We start from the raw sequence: 17,601 nt of genomic DNA on the forward strand, positions 1-17,601 counted from the left end.
GTCAGAAAGCGCCTTAGAGCTGGCGTTCAACAGATGCTACTGAGTGGGGGCTGCACCAAATGCAAAAAATCAGCATACAACACTGGGGTATCCAGAGGCCTAACAGAGGTCACAAGCCCATTGACAGCGATGAGGAAAAGCATGACACTGAACACAGAACCTTGGGGGATACTGTTGTCCTGGACCCAAGGGGCATTGAGTGAAGTGCCAATGCGAACACAGAGGGGCCCGTGAGATAAAAACTCATGGATAAAAATCGTGAGGGGGAAACTAAAGCCCATCATGGTGGGTAACTAAAATGTGATGGCTCCAAGCCATGTCGTATGCCTTATGTAGGTCAAAGAAAAAGCCTGTTGGATTGCTGTTTCCGATCTGAGTAAATGGTCAGTTGTAGAGCATCCTTCCTGGAAGCCACACTGATACAGGTACAAAAGGCCCCAAGATTCGAGCACCCACCATAACTGGAAACTAACCATTGTATCGAGCAGTTTACAAAGTACTTTTGTCAGGCTAATCGGGCAGTAGCTGTTGAGAGATGTTGCATTTTTCCTGGGCTTAAGGACAAGGATAACTATGCTGTCTTGCGTTTGCGAGGGGAATGCACCTGTGAGCCAAATTCGGTTGAAGATCCAGAGGAGATGTTGCCTCTGAGTAACTTCCAAGTGTTGGGTTATATGTTTGTGGATGGAATCCACACATGGGGCTGTCATGTGAAGAAATAAAGAGCCAGCAAGAATTCCCATTCACTGAAGGGTTCATTGTAGAATTTGGTTTGGTGGGGGTTGAAACAGAGGGGGGTTTGTTCAACTCATTCTTTTTGCCAGAGAAAGGTAGCAGGATTGGAAGAGAATGCCAATGGTGTCGCAAAGTGTGTCACAAGACGTTCTTCAAGGACTAATGAATCAGTACACAGAGCACCATGTACAAGCAGACCCAGGGCACTTGACTGTTGCTGAGAGCCCAGAAGGCTTTGACAAAACATGCAATGAAGAGGCATACATCTCCACGGAGGAAACATAGCGCTCCCAGCATTCCTTTTTACTCTGCTTAATAAGGTAACGGGCCTTAGCATGGTGACACTTAAAAGTGTCAAGGCTGGTCTCTGAAGGGTGTCGTTTAATCATTGCAGTGCCCATCGGCAGTCCTGGGTAGCGAGTGCTTTGTCCTCGGTCCACAATGGTACCGATCAATGATGAGGGAGACCTATGGATAGGGGGATAGAATTGCCAGTGGCATGAAGAAGAATGGTAGAGACTTCTTGCGTGACTGCATCAATGGAATCCGAGGGAGAGGTGTCACAGTGCACAGCAGATGTATATCAAGACCAACTGGCCCTGCGAAATGTCCAACGTGGTGACCTGGTGATGGCAGGGGAATGACAGAATCTCCGGAAAGTAGTCACTGTCACAAAGATCATCATGAGGTGACCAACATAGGGAAATCACAAGAACAGGAGGGGGGGGGGGAGGGGGAGATTGTGAGATTGATAACAGAAAAAGAGCCATCAGCAGCACTGAGGTGGGTAGGGGAACTTTCATTGAGGAGATACAAATCAAAGTCTAAGAAGCTGGTCAATAAGAACACCCTTACCCATCAAAGTGGCACTCCCCCACAGGGTGAGGTGTGCACTGAAGACCCCAAGTAGGAGGTATGGGAGTGGGAGTTGCTGTATTAAGTCAGGCAGGTCAACAGAAGCAAGTAGCCTACCGGGAGGGAGGTAGACATTGCAAATAATGATTGCTGGGGTCATTCGCACTCTTAGTGCTATTGCTTCCAGGTTGATATGAAGGGATATCCAGTCACTAATGACATCTGTGCGAACCAAAGTGCAGACCCCTCCAGATGATGGCCTGGGGCTAGCAAGGTTCCCACAGAATGCCCGATAACCACGAAACATTGGCAAGTGGTTGTCATAGAATGCGTTTCTTGTAGAGCAAGACTGAACGCAGAATACGAGCAAACAAGTTGTTGTACTTCCGATAGGTGATTGTAGTATCCATTTCCACTGGGTTATCGTGTGTCTAGAGTGCAGGGTAGACATATAGAAGCTGAGGGGAGGTCATGTCACCAGGCCAGTGGTCGTCACTGATGAGGATGGGGTGGCATATATAGAAACTGGGTCTGATTCGGGATGCTTTCTCTGGCTGAGGAGGAGGAGGAGTGGTTCCTTGAAGGAAAGGGACAGGAGGGGAAGGGAGGAAAGTGAAGAGGACAAGATGGCAATGGGGAGGAGAGGGGGGGGGGGGGGGGAGGAAGGGAAGATGGAACTGAGGCAAAGGTAGAGGAGAGATGCACAGAGTGTGGTCTGTCAAACTTCTTCTGGGCCTCAAAGTAGCTGAGACAGTCAAGGATCTTTATTTTCTAAAGTTTTTTTTTTTTTTTTTTTTTTTCCTTTCTATACACTGAACACTCAGGTGAGTGAGGAGAATGGAGACCAGAGCACTTCATACAGTCAGGCGGTGAGGTGCTAGAGTTCCCCAAATGAAGAGTCACCAAAGATTGGAGTGGCATTGCATCCCAAGAACATGTGGTAGAACTAGAAGCAACACTTGGGAGGTGGAATGTATGGTTTGACTTCACATCTATGAACCATTACCTTGACCTTCTCGGGCAGGGTATCCCCCTCACATGCCAGGATGAAAGTGCCAGTGTCTACAGGATGGTCCTTAGGGTATCTCTGGATGTGCCAGATGAAATGAATGCCACATCATTCCAGATTAGCCCTAAGTTCATCATCTGACTAGAGGAGCAGGTCCCTATAGGAAATTACACCCTATGTCATATTGAGTGACTTGTGAGCATTGATATTCTCTGGGACGTCTCCTAAAGAGTCACAGGTGCAAAGAGAGGCCGACTGACTGGCAGAAGTTGTCCCGATAATGAGGGAGCCAAGTCTCATCTTGCTCAATGACTCAACTTCACCGAACTTCTCATCAACGTGTTCCAGAAAGAATAGGGGTTTGGCGGTGGCAGAAGTCTCCCTGACAGTCCAGGTACAGACCAGGAACCACAAAAAGGGTTTTGCCCCATGCTGGCGAACCTGGCCCTCCTCCCAGGAGGTAACCAAGGAGGGCAAGTCAGAAACATGAACTGAGACAGAACGATTTCTAGGGCGAGACACGGCCACAGAAGAGTGTCCAGAGAATTTAACACTCACTCCGAACAAGGGCTCTCACCTCATGGATGTCACCCAGCCACAGCAACTGCTGCCTGCCAGTACAGCCATTGCTGGGAGTTCCGATGCTCCGAAAAGATGGCTGGTTGACTAGGGGGAGGTGACAGAGATCATCGGTCCCATCGGATTAGGAATGGATAGGGAAGGAAGTCAGCCGTGCCCTTCAAACGAACCATCTCGGAATTTGCCTTAAGTGATTTAGGGAAATCACGGAAAACCTAAATCACAATGGCCAAACAAGGGTTACCGTTGTCGTCCCAAATGCAAATTTACTGTGCTAACTACTGCGCCACCTTGCTCGGTGAAAAGATGGGCACCCACTCCTGGTCTTGCACGAGATGTTCACAGCACAGGTACCAACATTGTACATAAATAAGAACATCAAAAGAGGCAAACGGAGGGGCAAAGGGAAAGGAATAAGGACAGGGAAGGAGAAGGAAGGGGAAAGTAAAGGACCCCGGAAAAGAAGAAAGACTCCAATAACTCAGGGACCTGTGTACGCCACACGTGGCCCCCTAAAAGAGCTGTGAGGCCCCCTGGGGGACCCCTATAGTTTCATGAAGTTCCAATAGGCGGCAGTGCTATACACAGCCTTCAAAACGGCTTCTGCAATGGAGGTGCATTCCAAGCAGGGAACTGCCATAGAGTTTCCTTGGGGAGAAAACTAGAGCATCACAGATCTTCATAGGCACTTGGAGAATGTCTACAAAGACTTGGCAGTGAAAAAAGCACAGAAAGTCATTGGGTGATGCGCCTGTCATCACCATAAGTAGGTCACGTGACCTCTCCGATCTCCTGCATGCCGACCAGTCACAAACAGCTGCGACTCCTGCAATGTTGGTATGGACACATTCATTCGATGTGGCAATGGATCACAAACACCTCACTGCTCAACTGGATGTTTCTGTTGGTAGTGTTGACACACTCATCCACCAGTTGGGGTACTCAAAAGGTGTGTGCCTGATGTATTTCTCGCCGCCTAGCAGCAACCAATAAACAGCAATGAAGGACCCTCTGTATGGAACTGCTTGCGTGTTATGAGGCTGATTGTGACAATATTTTGCCGATCATCATCACATGCAACGGACACACAGGTTCATCACTTCGAATTGGAAACAAAACAGCTAGCCATGGAGTGGCATCACACCATCTCTCCTACGAAGAAAAAGTTCAAAACTGCACCCTCTGCCGGTGAAGCCATGGCAATGGTCATCTGGGACTCTGACAGGGATATTCTATTTGACATCCGACCTCATGATCGAACAATCAATTGTGATGTATACTGTACTACCCTCAGTAAACTGAAGAAATGACTGCAGTGTGTTTGCGCCACAAAAATGCAAACAAACTTCTTCTTCTTCTTCTCCATGATAACACAGTGCCTCACACAAATCTGCACACTGGAGAAAACCTCACAAAACTTCACTGGACTGTTCTTCCTCATCCATCCTATACTACCGCTATTTCATCTTCTGATTTCCATCTGTTTGGCCCAATGAAGAATGCACTCCACTGGAAGCAGTTGTGGGTGATGGGAGGTTATTGTTGCAGCAAGCTGTCTGCTCTGACGTCAACCAGTATAGTGGTACCTTGTGGGCATATAGGCCATTCCAGTAAGGTAGGGTAAGACCATCGCAGTGAGCAGAGATTATGTTGGTTTTGTAGCCACAAGAGTGGAGGAAAATATGGAGTATTGGAATTACAAATAAAACCAACCTGCTTTGAGAAAAAAAGTGTTGTATTACTTATTGATCACCTCATAATTCAACACTGCTCACTTTTTGCTAATATTCGGTTGTCAATTTCACTACATTACTCATAAGTGCTTTACTCACTACTTTCTACCAATCTGAATTTGTTCTTATGTTTATACTCCCAATTCCTCCTTTCTTACTTCAGGTTCATATGTTCTGCACAATGTCATTGCATTTTAACCAGTCATGCTTTTGGGCATTACTAACATACATCTATGGAACCTCTTTCGAAAAGTGAGTGCTGCTCTCCCACTTAGGCCAAAGGCCTAAGTTACATTGGAATGTGACAATCTGGTTGTAAACTGGTAAAACCACCAAATCTCAACACAAAAATTAAATTTCTATAACAGATTGATGTGTAGTGTAGTCCAAGATTTAATGTTTGTCACTGCAGTAACCTACTTTTATATCTTATTTCTGATTTTACCAAACATTCAAATTTCATTCCAACATGTAATTAGTTTTGGCTTTTAATGGTTTAAATGAAACAGTAACCCATGCATATGAGATCGATAAAAACCATAAATAATATGCAAAATATTGTTTAACAGTAGGTACATGTAAATAATGAGTCGGAGCAAAATTTTGCCAATCAATTTTGATGCTTCACAAACACAGGTTAATCTCAATTTTTCAATAAATGGAACTATTAGTCCCTAAGGTTATATGCTACTGGGTTTCAAATTATTGTTTCACGTGTATCTGGAAATACTGAAAAGTCAGTGTAACAAATATTTACAGAAAGTAAAATGACTAATATCGTTTTATGATTATACAACAAATGTTGAAATCAAATTGAAAATTCAGTACATCGGCTGGTTTGATAACCAGTTTGTCAACTTATGGCAAAGTTTGACTTACTATAGTTTAAGTTAACAACAATGCTGTGGTAAAAAAAGATAAAATGCTGAATACTTACGGCAATAAAGTGAGTATGCCACATAATAGTTCAGTTTGCGAAAATAATATTTGCTGAAAGGGCGGACTCCGAAATACAGTATCAACTGAGCCAAATTAACTACCAACCCAGATACCAGAAATGTTATGACAAGAAGTAAATGTGAAACTGGTGAGGCTTTAATTTTTGAAACCAAACTATAGAGGAGTGAGCCCATCGCTGGTGACAACCTGGAAAAAAGAGATTTGTTTTTCATTGTCATACAGGTTAACAAACAACGACAAATCAGAGTAAAAGGTAATCCTTTGAAGAGGAGTAATTATATTAAAATGCCCTGCACGCCCACCCTTGTCTTTAAAACAACCAAAATAATACATTTAACAATCTCCTGGAAGCCAGATAATCACATTACAAACAAGTACAAAGTGAGGTGAAATCACAAAGACTAACTGCAAGTAGCTGTGGGGAAATTTAAATATGTCATCATATGGGAATCACTAGACATATTCTTCCCTGTAAAATCACGAGTATTAGAGAAGAAAAGGGCAAGATACATTGTTCGTAGGCTACAAAGCACTACAGTATTGTGAAAAACTGTGACAGTATATTAGAGATAAGGAGAACATGTTATCTAAATTAATAGGCTGTAAGGTGAAATGTTGGAGCAGCATTATTCGTAAGGAATTACTGAAATTGGGACAATTGTAAATGATTGGGAACAATCACAAAACATCACATACTCCAATTTACATTCCCTAATAAAACCGAGATTGCGTCTCGATTTATGAATTAACACGAATACTTATGTACGACCTAATACCGAAAGTAAGCTGTACGAGGAATACTGCGCACTGAATTCTCTGCAAATTTACAGGGTCTAAAAGTCAATGCTATCTAATCAAGCGCTTCAGTAACCGTCGTACTTTGGACTCTCACATCAATTCCGCTCTTAGCCATTCAAGCTTATAACTTTTCGCGTTACCTGTTGCTCTAAATGCATAACTGATGCTATCAATGAATTCCGAAAAACAGGTAAAGCGCCCCTCTGCAGAATCTGAACGGAGTCTAGTGAAAGATCAATTACAACATTTCTCGTAAAACGTCATGGTATCACAAAAAATTGTAAAGTAACTTATCGTATGGTATTTGTACAGAAGTCAGAATTACGGGATATAACATACTTGCTCACTTAAAACCACACTACCGCCGCTTCTTGAGAACTGCTTACTCAGTTTACAAGACTCACGTATCCCACAAGACCCACAACATGCAAATGAAGTAAACACCAGGCCTCACAGTGTTACCACCTTCCGTCACACCGTTCTTGGAAACAAAACAGATTCGCATACTGTTGGAGGAAGCACGTGTATTACTTTCCGAAAGGGAAACACAAAAAGTGGTAACGTAAATGAAAATGAATAATGCATGGAAATTACTTTTGTATAGATTGAGTACTATGTGCAGAAACTGTAACTTCGTTAGAAAGCTACCCTTGAAGAGTAACCTTTACAAAACATCTGTTACAAGGGATGCGTTGCCAGTGGATCATATGAGTTACCGCAGCTTTTAAACTAAATTCAGTGGATAAATTAGTTGAAGCTTCCTCCGTCTACCTCATAGATACGATTAGCTTTTAACGGACACCCATTTAGAACGTTGTCAATGTATGTGTATAACATTTATATCGTGTAGCATGCTGTATAAAGCGCTTGTCAGTCTAGGGTGTTAACTGTGCTTCATTTTTTTCTCTTCCAGTGTTGGTGACGGGCATGGTAGATTTTGGTGATGGATGATGCTTTAAGATTACTTGACTCGCATCTGTCTCTGTACAGCTATATATGCGGCTATTCACCGACTCAGACTGATCTTCAAATTTTCGAACGTGTATCCTCACTCCCACATAATTTAGATCATGTAACTCGTTGGTACAATCACATTAAAAGCTTCACTTCAGCGGAAAGGAAACTTTTTCCAAGTAAAAACTGGTGTGACGTTAGCTTGCCTTACATTGGACATCTTCAACAGGTTAGAAAAAACAGATGTCAAACAATGGTGCTTATATCATTGGCGCCCACATTAACAGTTTCCTGTTGGTCGTTGTAGCAACCTGTGCTTGGTAGTATAACTGTTTTAGAAAATATTTTATCAGTTACAATTATGACCTGTCTCAGGTATGTTTATCATGCATAAATGTGACATACAAAGTGGTTGTCTAGTATACTAACTTTATTATGGTGTGTGTGTGTGTGTGTGTGTGTGTGTGTGTGTGTGTGTGTGTGTGTTTAGGCAGAAAAGCTAAAGCAGCAAAGTAAATTTAGAAAACTTATATTAGCTAATGGACAAGTCTGAGTATTTTGATTCATATTATATGCTTACACATAAACTATATAAAATCGAAGGGGATCCACCATGTAACTTTCATTAAATCTGAGATTTCTTTTAACCTCAGCATGTAATTTCTGAAAAACTGATGTTCTCATATATCAGAAATTGTTCATTTACATATTTAATGAATGGACTAGTTAAGGTTGATTTGGCAGTCCCAGAAATTGTCATGTATGTTCTTCTCTTCCGTGTCATCCATAAGGCAAAATTTAATGCACAGTTTATTTCTGTCTTGTTCTGAGAGGAGCCCTACATTTAATTACTGTATACCACAACTTAAGACACATTTCACCATGGTTGCAGTTGCACCTGGCTGCAGACAAGAGAGTTTCACTTTATGTTGGACACAAGTTTACAAATCATTTGTTTGGTGAGACACAAATTCAAGATGTTTCCATCACTTGTGTCATTGTCTGAAAGGAACCAATGATGGTTCTGAGTCATAAATGATAGTATTGTTTTTGTAAGGTGTGTGTCCCCTAACACCACCACCACGAGATTGGCATCCTGACACATAGTAAGGACACTGATGACTGTGCTGTTGAGTGCCTCACATTCATCATCACTGTCATCGTCGCCACCACCGTCATCGTCATCATCATCCTTTGAAAGGGGAAAACTAAGCAGCTAACTGTCTCTTGAGTGTTCTGTTGCTCTCGGAAACCATCTCTCACTTCTTGATGATTGTTCCCATGTTACACAAAGTGTACAGAATGGCTTTCCTTACTTCTGATTAGGAGAAGACCATTGCGGTGCTTACTGTTAACAGGTATAAGTAGCCTTGCTTGCCCAGAAAAGGCATTTTGTTCACTCTGGCCCAAATCCTTCAGCCGAAAATGCTTGAGACATTTGATTCTTGTACATGGGTATCCTGCTGTCGCAAAGTAACATCAAGTTCTGGTAAGCAATTAGTAGCAAGCTGTTGTAGAATGTATGCTGCAGCTTGCTGCTTCAGCCGTTGTTTTGTTTGTGTGTTTGGTTCTTAAACTTGAAAACTTTTATCTTTTTCACATTTTATTTATATATTTCTTATCCAACAGTTTATCCTCAGACTTCAAAGGCACTGTCACCTTGGTGAAGCCATTTGTATTAGTTTATAATCATATACATTACTTGATTATGTGACAAGTTCACTCCTCTGATCATATTACAGAATGGTAAAGTACGAAGTCCATCACTTTTGTTGGATGATAATGGTGATAAGGGCATAAAATAATACTTAACAAGTAAAATGAACAATGAGACTATTTTGAAGGTTCTTAATTTTGTAGATCTTCTCAGCTGCATTGGCATCAATCAGCCAAAATTAAGCAAAAATTAAATAGCTGAACATTGTTGTAGTAGTCTTCAGTCCAGAGACTGGTTTGATGCAGCTCTCCATACTACTCAGTCCTGTGCGAGCTTCTTCATCTCAAAGTAACTAATGCAACCTACATCTTCTGAATGTGCTTAGTGTATTCATCTCTTGGTCTCCCTCTACAATTTTTACCCTCCACGCTGTCCTCCAATACTAAATTGGTGATCCCTTGATGCCTCAGAACATGTCCTACCAACCGATCCCTTCTTCTAGTCAAGTTGTGCCACAAACTTCTCTTCTCCCCGATTCTATTCAGTACCTCCTCATTAATTACATGATCTACTCATCTAATCGTCAGCATTCTTCTGGAGCGCCGCATTTCAAAAGCTTCTGTTCTATTCTTGTCAAAACTATTTACCGTCCATGTTTCACTTCCATACACGGCTACACTCGATACAAATTAAAGACTTCCTGACACTTAAATCTATACTCAATGTTAACAGATTTCTCTTCTTCAGAAACACTTTCCTTGCCATTGCCAGTCTACATTTTATATCCTCTCTACTTCAACCATCATCAGTTATTGTGCTTCCCAAATAGCAAAACTCCTTTACTACTTTGTGTCTCATTTCCTAATCTAATTCCCTCAGCATCACCTGATTTAATTTGACTGCTATCCATTATCTTCATTTTGCTTTTGTTCATCTTATATCCTCCTTTCAAGACACTGTCCATTCCATTCAACTGCTCTTCCAACTCCTGTGCTCTTTCTGAGAGAATTACGTCATCAGCAAACCTCAAAGTTTTTATTTATTCTCCTTTAACTTTAATACCCACTCTACAATTTTATTCGTTTTCCGTTAGCGTTTGTTCACTGTACAGATTGAATAACATAAAGGATAGAATCCAACCCTGCCTCACTCCTTTCTCAACCACTGTTTCCCTTTCATGTTCTTCAACTCTTAAAACTGCCATGACATTTCTGCACAAGATGTAAGTAACCTTTCCATCCCTGTAGTTTTATTTCTGCTAACTTCAGAAATTTAAAGATTGTATTTCAGGTAACATTGTCAAAAGCTTTCTCCAAATCTGTAGTGTTATAAATATAGTTTGCATTTCCCCAACTTATCTTCTGAGACGAGTCCAAGAATCAGCATTGCCTTGCGTGTTCCAAAATGCGTGTAGAGCAGTGTAAGAAATTACACCATTGCTCCAGACGAAGGGACCTTCTGGAAGGTGCATCGAGTTATGAGCTCCCACTCCGCCTGCTTATAGTGTGGGTAGGCACCTATCACACCCAAAAATTGTAGGTGCCAGTGCGGCCTCGTTTTTGAAATATTGGCTGTTAAAGTTTGGGCGGGTCTTTATATACAGAAAAGTTTCACTATTGTGGCAAGTGGGCGAGTAGCTGAGTAATAAGCGAGCGAGACTCCCATCCAGGTGACCCTGGTTCGAGACCCATCTATGCTACTTTTGTTTTCTTTTTGTTTTTTCAAATGCTTGTTTTAATTTATAATTAATCATGAAAATTTTGCAAGGAATTGATTAAAAAGAATTACAAGCCTCTATAAACCAAAATTACAAATTGAATGTCACATTTTGTTTCAGTCTTTTGCGTTATAAACAAAGATGATGTAACTTACCAAACGAAATCGTTGGTATGTCGATAAACACACAAACACACACACAAAATTCAAGCTTTCGCAACCAACGGTTACTTCATCGGGAAAGTGGGTTTTAAGGGAGAGGGTAAGGAGTCATTCCAATCCCGGGAGCGGAAAGATTTACCTTAGGGGGGAAAAAAGGACAGGTATATATATATATATATATATATATATATATATATATATATATATATATATATATATATAGACACACACACACACACACACACACACACACAAAAAAGGGGGGGGGGCAGAACATGTTACGAGGCCTGCTCTATGGTCTCTTGTCTCGATAAACCGGTCGTAAACATACGACTTGAGTACTTCCAGTTTATCATTTTGTGTCCATCATACTGCGATTTGGAATCTCCACTTTCAAAATGCTTTTCAATAATCTCGTTGAATGTTTTGGTAATGTATTCAATGACCATGTTGGCCTAAGTTTTGCCATCTCCACGGCCTTGACTTTCACAGCATACGGGATTCTGGTCCGCTCATCTCCATCATCTTCTTCATTAGAATCCAAAGAAATGGGTATTATTTATATTTTTTCCGTGCATCACTTTCGTCGTAGCTTGCTTCGGAAGGACTCGCAACCCCTTTCATTGTCGGAAAATACTACTTCTTGGTCCGTGAATGTCATAGTCCCGTACATGTCTAGAAATCGTTTGAACATTTCTCTGCCGATTAATGAAGATCGTTCGCTGATGTTGGAGCTCACTGATTCCAGTGTAAAATTATTTTTGATAAGTAACTGCCATAGACAATGCATTGCATCTGTTAACTCCTGCCGTTCTTCATTGTTAAGTGGAGCCCACAAAAGACCTCCTTGGTCTTCCACCAAATGTTCAATATTGTCAGAATTGCACTCACTGACCACTCGTGAACAACTTGCACTTTGCTCCATTTTAAAGAATAAAACGTCTGCACACTTCAAAGCCAAGCTTTCAGCTAACGAAAAACATTTATTCGGCAGTTATAACCGTCGCTACTCATGTACACAGACAGTAGAGTCCCTTTATTCATGGAACGGCAGGTACAAATAGGGGAACGCCAACGGTCACAGACCATAAACAGGATTAGGCGTGACGACGTGTCAACGATCTGACAGGTATAACATTTTATAGGACCCTGTCCCAACAATTGTATGACGGGTTTATGACTATTTTTGAAGAAATATTTTAACAACTTCTCTCAATTCTCAGGTAAATAGGCAAATTTAAGTATGCCAACATTTTAATTACGGTTAATTTCCTGTTAAAATAAAAAAAAAATGCAAAAGATTGAAACAAAATATGACATACAATTTGTAATTTTGATTTATAGAGGCTTGTAACTCTTTTTAATCGATTCCTTGCAAAAATTTTCATGAGTAATTATAGATTAAAACAAGCATTTGAAAAAAAAACAAAAAGAAAACAGAAGTAGCATAGGTGGGTCTCGAACCAGGGTCGCCTGGATGGGAGTCTCACTCGCTTGCTACTCGGCTCCTTGCTCACTTGCGACAATAGTGAAACGTTTCTTTATATAAAGAGCTGCCCAAACTTTAACAGGCAATATTTCGAAAACGAGGCCGCTTCGGCACCTACAATTTTGGGGTGTGATAGGCGCCTACCCACACCATAAGCAGACGAAGTATAAGCTCATAACTCGCACCTCCCAGGAGGTCCCCTCATGAGTGCAATCAGATATTAGCTATTTCCCTTCCCCCCCCCTTCTCCCAATCCACTTGCCATTATCAGTACAAGTGGCTAATTAAACTTTAGAATGGAAAAGAATATTCTTTGGATGCTTTAATTTTTAAAATGATTAAAAATAAATGATATTTAGTTTTGTGGGTGCTTCATTTAACTACAAACTAATGAGTTAGTAAGACAGTTAGTACTGCCTATTTCTGACTTTTTTAGTAGAATGATGAACCAATCCTCAATGCATTGCTAGTGCTGCCTACAGCTCTTCCCCAGAAAAGAAGTCTAACTTATCCATATTGGGGGTAGACACTTGTTACAAAACATGCTTCCTCTACACCATTCCTCTCCCTAGCAACAGTTGCTTCACCCATATCCCTATGTGAAATCAACCAAGGTAAAATGTGTGCACTATATTTAGGCCTACAGTTAATAAATCACTTGATTGCAGGTCTCTTTACTTCTGAACTGACAGAAGTTCGAAGGCTGCAAGCTGTCAGTGCTTCATGTCTGCCCCTAGTAGTAATTAGAATAACAACACAGTTTACGCCCTACAGCACTGTAGTTGTTATTACATAGTTACTGTTGTGCTGTCGGTTAATTCTTTAATTGTTGAGAAGTGAATAATAAACCAGTTTATGGTCTTTTGCTACCCATAACTTGGAAAAGGCATTTTCATGATATATTTAAGCATATGTGATGTATGTGTCTCAACTTTGTTGTAAATGCGTAATACAAAATGTGTGTGTAGTGGGCTTATACATTTCTTTCTCTGCCTGTAACCTGTACCACATTCTCATGCTCTGATGCTACTATTTGAAAGAAAGTAATTATTTTTATCATAAGTAAACAGTAGTCAGCCTTATGAAATAGTGATAATAGTAATGCTCCTTTAAAAATAACTTATATTCGCATCCAAAACACAACTGGACTTAGTTTTTACCCACTCCTGAGTGGGAAAACTGGTGCAGGCTTTTGATACTGTGTTGTCTTTACAAATGGTAAATACAGCTGGATAATGAAGGAAATTGGAACTTTTGGAAAAAAAGGGGGGGGGGGGAGAGAGAGAGAGAGAGAGAGAGAGCACTGCACCAAATTTGCAAGGAAAAGATCACAGTAGAGAGAGAGAGAGAGAGAGAGAGAGAGAGAGCACTGCACCAAATCTGCAAGGAAAAGATCACAGTAAATATGCCCACTGGCTATAAAAAATTTACAAAACTTTTATAATAGTCATTAAACAAGCTAGAAGAATCCACAATAATGTATAAATAAAAAAATTGTGTTAATAAAGTTCAAGGGAACTACAAAAGTTACTTATTATATCAGACCAAGTAACTGTCCTTGAATGCCACTCTGCGCTTCAAAATGACACAAATACACCACACTATTTTCCAACATACTCACCAAGTACTTTTAAACAGCAATCAGAACATTCTACCAAGAGTTCAGTTTCTCGATGATAGCAATCCATTCCTTGGTTGCAAAGCCATTTGAGAACCATTCTATGAACATCCTTATCCTTGGTAAATCTCTTTTCCTCGCAGATGTTCTTTCAGCTTACCGAGAAGATAATCACCTACATTGTGCTGTCTTTGTCAAATTGTTTGCACCATTTCACTAAGGTTGGATACGACATGGCATTTGGTCTGTACACTGCCAGAAATTCCCGGTGAATCTGTGTGCAGTTTAGACTTGCCCACGAGACTCACACTGTCCTGTGTATGCAAACTTTGGTGTATGTTTCATGTTGCCACGTATTAACATAGCACACTGAGATATACCTGTTACTTGTACTGCAGCAGAACTGTGTCCACAGAAAACTCTTGTTTTATGACAGAGTGCCTTTCTTGTGCACAATGATCTTAGTGTGGAATGCCATGTGTAACTTACTTTCAGAGTCCCTATATAAAAACTGTGGGGACATCATAAGAAATAAAATGGCCAAAAATAAATAAAGGAGTGAGAATATTGTCTTGTTTGTTGTGACTCGCCAATCTTTCAAAGTGCCGCCGCGCAGTTACACGCGTCCTCTACATGCGGCATTGTCTGCCAGCCATGCAGCAGCAGCACCACCTAAGCGGCCAGCCAGCCAGTGGCCGCTAGACTCGGACTCAGTTATGATTTAACTGTTAAAGTGTACTCACGTCTTACTCTGTTTACTTGATCTGTGACTTTTATGTATTGCGTCTTCCTTGAAATATATTTGTTCAACTTGAAGTTATAACAATTGGCGACGAGGATGGAATTTTTCTTTTCCATCATTGACCCACATGTTTCCATGGCTACTTTAGAGCAACTATTGCAAGGTCTCATAGAACAGAAAAACGCTTCTCACGAATGCGATTCGTGATTTCATTGCGGCATCAAATGCGGGGCGTCTCTCGTCGTCGTCCCTACCTCCTCTTCCTCCTTACGGCGAGACGGCGGAAGACTGGTCTGATTATGAAAAACGTCTTTGACATCACTTCTTGGCATTTCATGTTGCGGACGAACAAACATGTAAGTCTTTCATGGATTTCACCTCAAATGTATCGGTTGTTGTCGGAATTGGCTCCTTTGAAATATCCTGCATCTTTGTCCTTTGCTGAAATGTGCTCACTTCTGTCCGTCTATTTTCAAAAGCAAATGCATGTTGCCTTTTATCGTTGTCAAAAACAACCGAATCAATCGTATCGCGCTTGGGCTGCTGAACTTCATGGCCTCAGTAGAAAGTGTCAATTTGTTACTGAAGTTCACAAAGAATCCTACGCCGTTTCCATGTTACGGTATGCTATTATCCGATCAGCGCCCAACAAAGAAGTTAGGCAATGTGTCCTTCAGTTGGCAAATCAGACTCTAGATGAAGTCCTATCCATCGCTCAGTCTTTTGAAATTTCTTGCGCCACTGGAGCGCAAATAGAGGCATGAGGCAACGTCGGGGAAATACAACCTCTGTGCGATGTTGATGAAGCGTGTGGCGTGTCCCCGCCGGCCGACGTGGCCACAGTACGCTCCCAAGTGCAGCCTCAGCCTAATCATAAACAAACCTCTAAGAAACTGCAGCAAAACCCACGGAAACTTCCTTCATGTCCGCGGTGTTTTACGAAACATTCACGAGAAGATTGTCCACAACGTTGGGCCGTGTGCAAAAAAAAAAAAAAAAAAAAAGGGGGGGGGGTCATGTGTCATCCGTTTTCAAATCCGACCGCATACATGATGTTCATGAACATGACGCTGATTGATTCTGTGTTGTCTGTCAGTTGTACTTCTTCCCTTTCAGGAAGTTATTCCTCACTGTCCAAATACTTGGTCGAGATGTTCGCATGCAGGTGGATACTGGTTCTGCTGCCACTATCATCAATTCTCAGACGTATCTTCAGTTGGGTTCTCCAATCCTGTCACCTGCCACTAGGTGATTATGGACTTACAATAAACAGAAGATTTCTCTCTTGGGACAATTTGATGCTGAGGTATCTTACAAATCTGTCATTTGCACTGTTCCCGTATTTGTGGTCGACCATAGTAACACGGAGAATCTTTTTGGCTTCGATGCCTTTCGCGTTTTTGGGTTCTCCATAGATGACTCTGTCAATATTGCCTTTGATGCTATTCCTTATGCTCAATTGGACTCCTTGTCAACGACATTTTCATCCCTTTTTTCTCATGGGTTAGGCCGTGCAAACGACTTTGAAGCTCATATCACGCACAAACCCACTGCTCGGCCTAAGTTTTTTCGGGCTCGACCCATTCCTGTGGCCCTTCGTGATCAGGTCAAACGGGAGATGGATCGTCTCACTGCTTCAGGGGTCTTGCTTCCTGTCACTTCCAGTGACTGGTCCTCTCCTGTCGTTGCTAAGCCAAATGGTGATATTCATCTCTGTGGCGATTTCAAAGCCACTGTAAATGCTCAGTGCCTTATCGACACTTACCCTATGCCTCGACGTGAAGAATTGTTCACTAAACTTGCTGGAGGCCAGTATTTTTCTAAACTTGACCTGTCAGAAGCTTATCATAAACTTCCTCTCGACGCTGCTTTCCGGGAGTTTCTGGTCCTTAACATGCCTTTCGGCCTCTATCAATACCAACGATTGCCATTCGGGGTTGCCAGCGCTCCTGCTCTCTTTCAACGATTCTTGGAACAATTATTGCTCACTGTCCCTGGGTGTATAAATTACCAGGACGACATTGTTGTCACTGGCTCCACTACTGAAGAACATCTTCAAAATCTCTGCACACTTTTTCATGTCTTGCAGACTGCCGGTCTTAAGTGTAATCTTCAGAAATCAAAATTTTTTCAGGCATCTATAATGTACTTGGGATTTCAACTCTCTCGGGATGGTATTCGTCTGCTTCAGCAAACTGTCGCTGCGATTGATGCCCTTCCTCACCCTACATCTGTTAAGGAACTGCAGGCCTTCTTGGGGAAAATAGCATACTATCACAAGCTTTTAGTGTCTGCTGCTTCAGTGGCTCAGCCCTTGCATCACCTGCTGCATAAAAACGTGCCTTTTCACTGGTCCACGTAATGCGATGCGGCTTTCCAGAAATTGAAGACTATGCTGAAACAGGCCTGGCTACTTATCGACCTGGCCAACATCTTGTTCTTGCCATGGACGCCTCTCAATACGGGGTCGGTACAGTCCTTGTGCACCGTTTTTCTGACAGTTCTGAACAACCCATTGCTTTTGCCTCCAAAACGCTCACGGATGCCCAACGAAAATATTCTCAAATTGAAAAAGAAGCTTTGGCCATTATTTA

General features: G+C 41.7%; 2 protein-coding genes across 7 annotated transcripts in view; one reads left to right on the forward strand and one right to left on the reverse strand.

Moving 5' to 3' along the window:
- LOC126203618 (1-acyl-sn-glycerol-3-phosphate acyltransferase gamma-like) overlaps positions 1-7,139 on the reverse strand; it is a 75,963-nt gene extending 68,824 nt beyond the window's left edge. Inside the window, exons 1-2 of one of the 2 annotated variants that reach the window (XM_049937988.1) lie at positions 7,009-7,139; positions 5,849-6,057 (exon numbers count right to left, since the gene is read on the reverse strand). In XM_049937988.1, the coding sequence (XP_049793945.1) occupies positions 5,849-6,044 (196 nt within the window). In that variant the 5' untranslated portion in view covers positions 6,045-6,057; positions 7,009-7,139. Of the gene's footprint in view, positions 1-5,848; positions 6,058-6,567; positions 6,700-7,008 lie in introns of those variants that run through there. The other variant, XM_049937989.1, reaches the window with a different exon arrangement.
- LOC126203617 (tyrosine--tRNA ligase, cytoplasmic) overlaps positions 7,073-17,601 on the forward strand; it is a 115,327-nt gene continuing 104,798 nt past the window's right edge. Inside the window, exons 1-2 of one of the 5 annotated variants that reach the window (XM_049937983.1) lie at positions 7,102-7,226; positions 7,583-7,852. In XM_049937983.1, the coding sequence (XP_049793940.1) occupies positions 7,613-7,852 (240 nt within the window). In that variant the 5' untranslated portion in view covers positions 7,102-7,226; positions 7,583-7,612. Of the gene's footprint in view, positions 7,232-7,334; positions 7,492-7,582; positions 7,853-17,601 lie in introns of those variants that run through there. The other 4 variants (XM_049937984.1, XM_049937985.1, XM_049937986.1 and 1 more) reach the window with 4 other exon arrangements.

Source organism: Schistocerca nitens, chromosome 9 (genome assembly GCF_023898315.1).
Source record: "Schistocerca nitens isolate TAMUIC-IGC-003100 chromosome 9, iqSchNite1.1, whole genome shotgun sequence".
NCBI lineage: Eukaryota > Metazoa > Arthropoda > Insecta > Orthoptera > Acrididae > Schistocerca > Schistocerca nitens.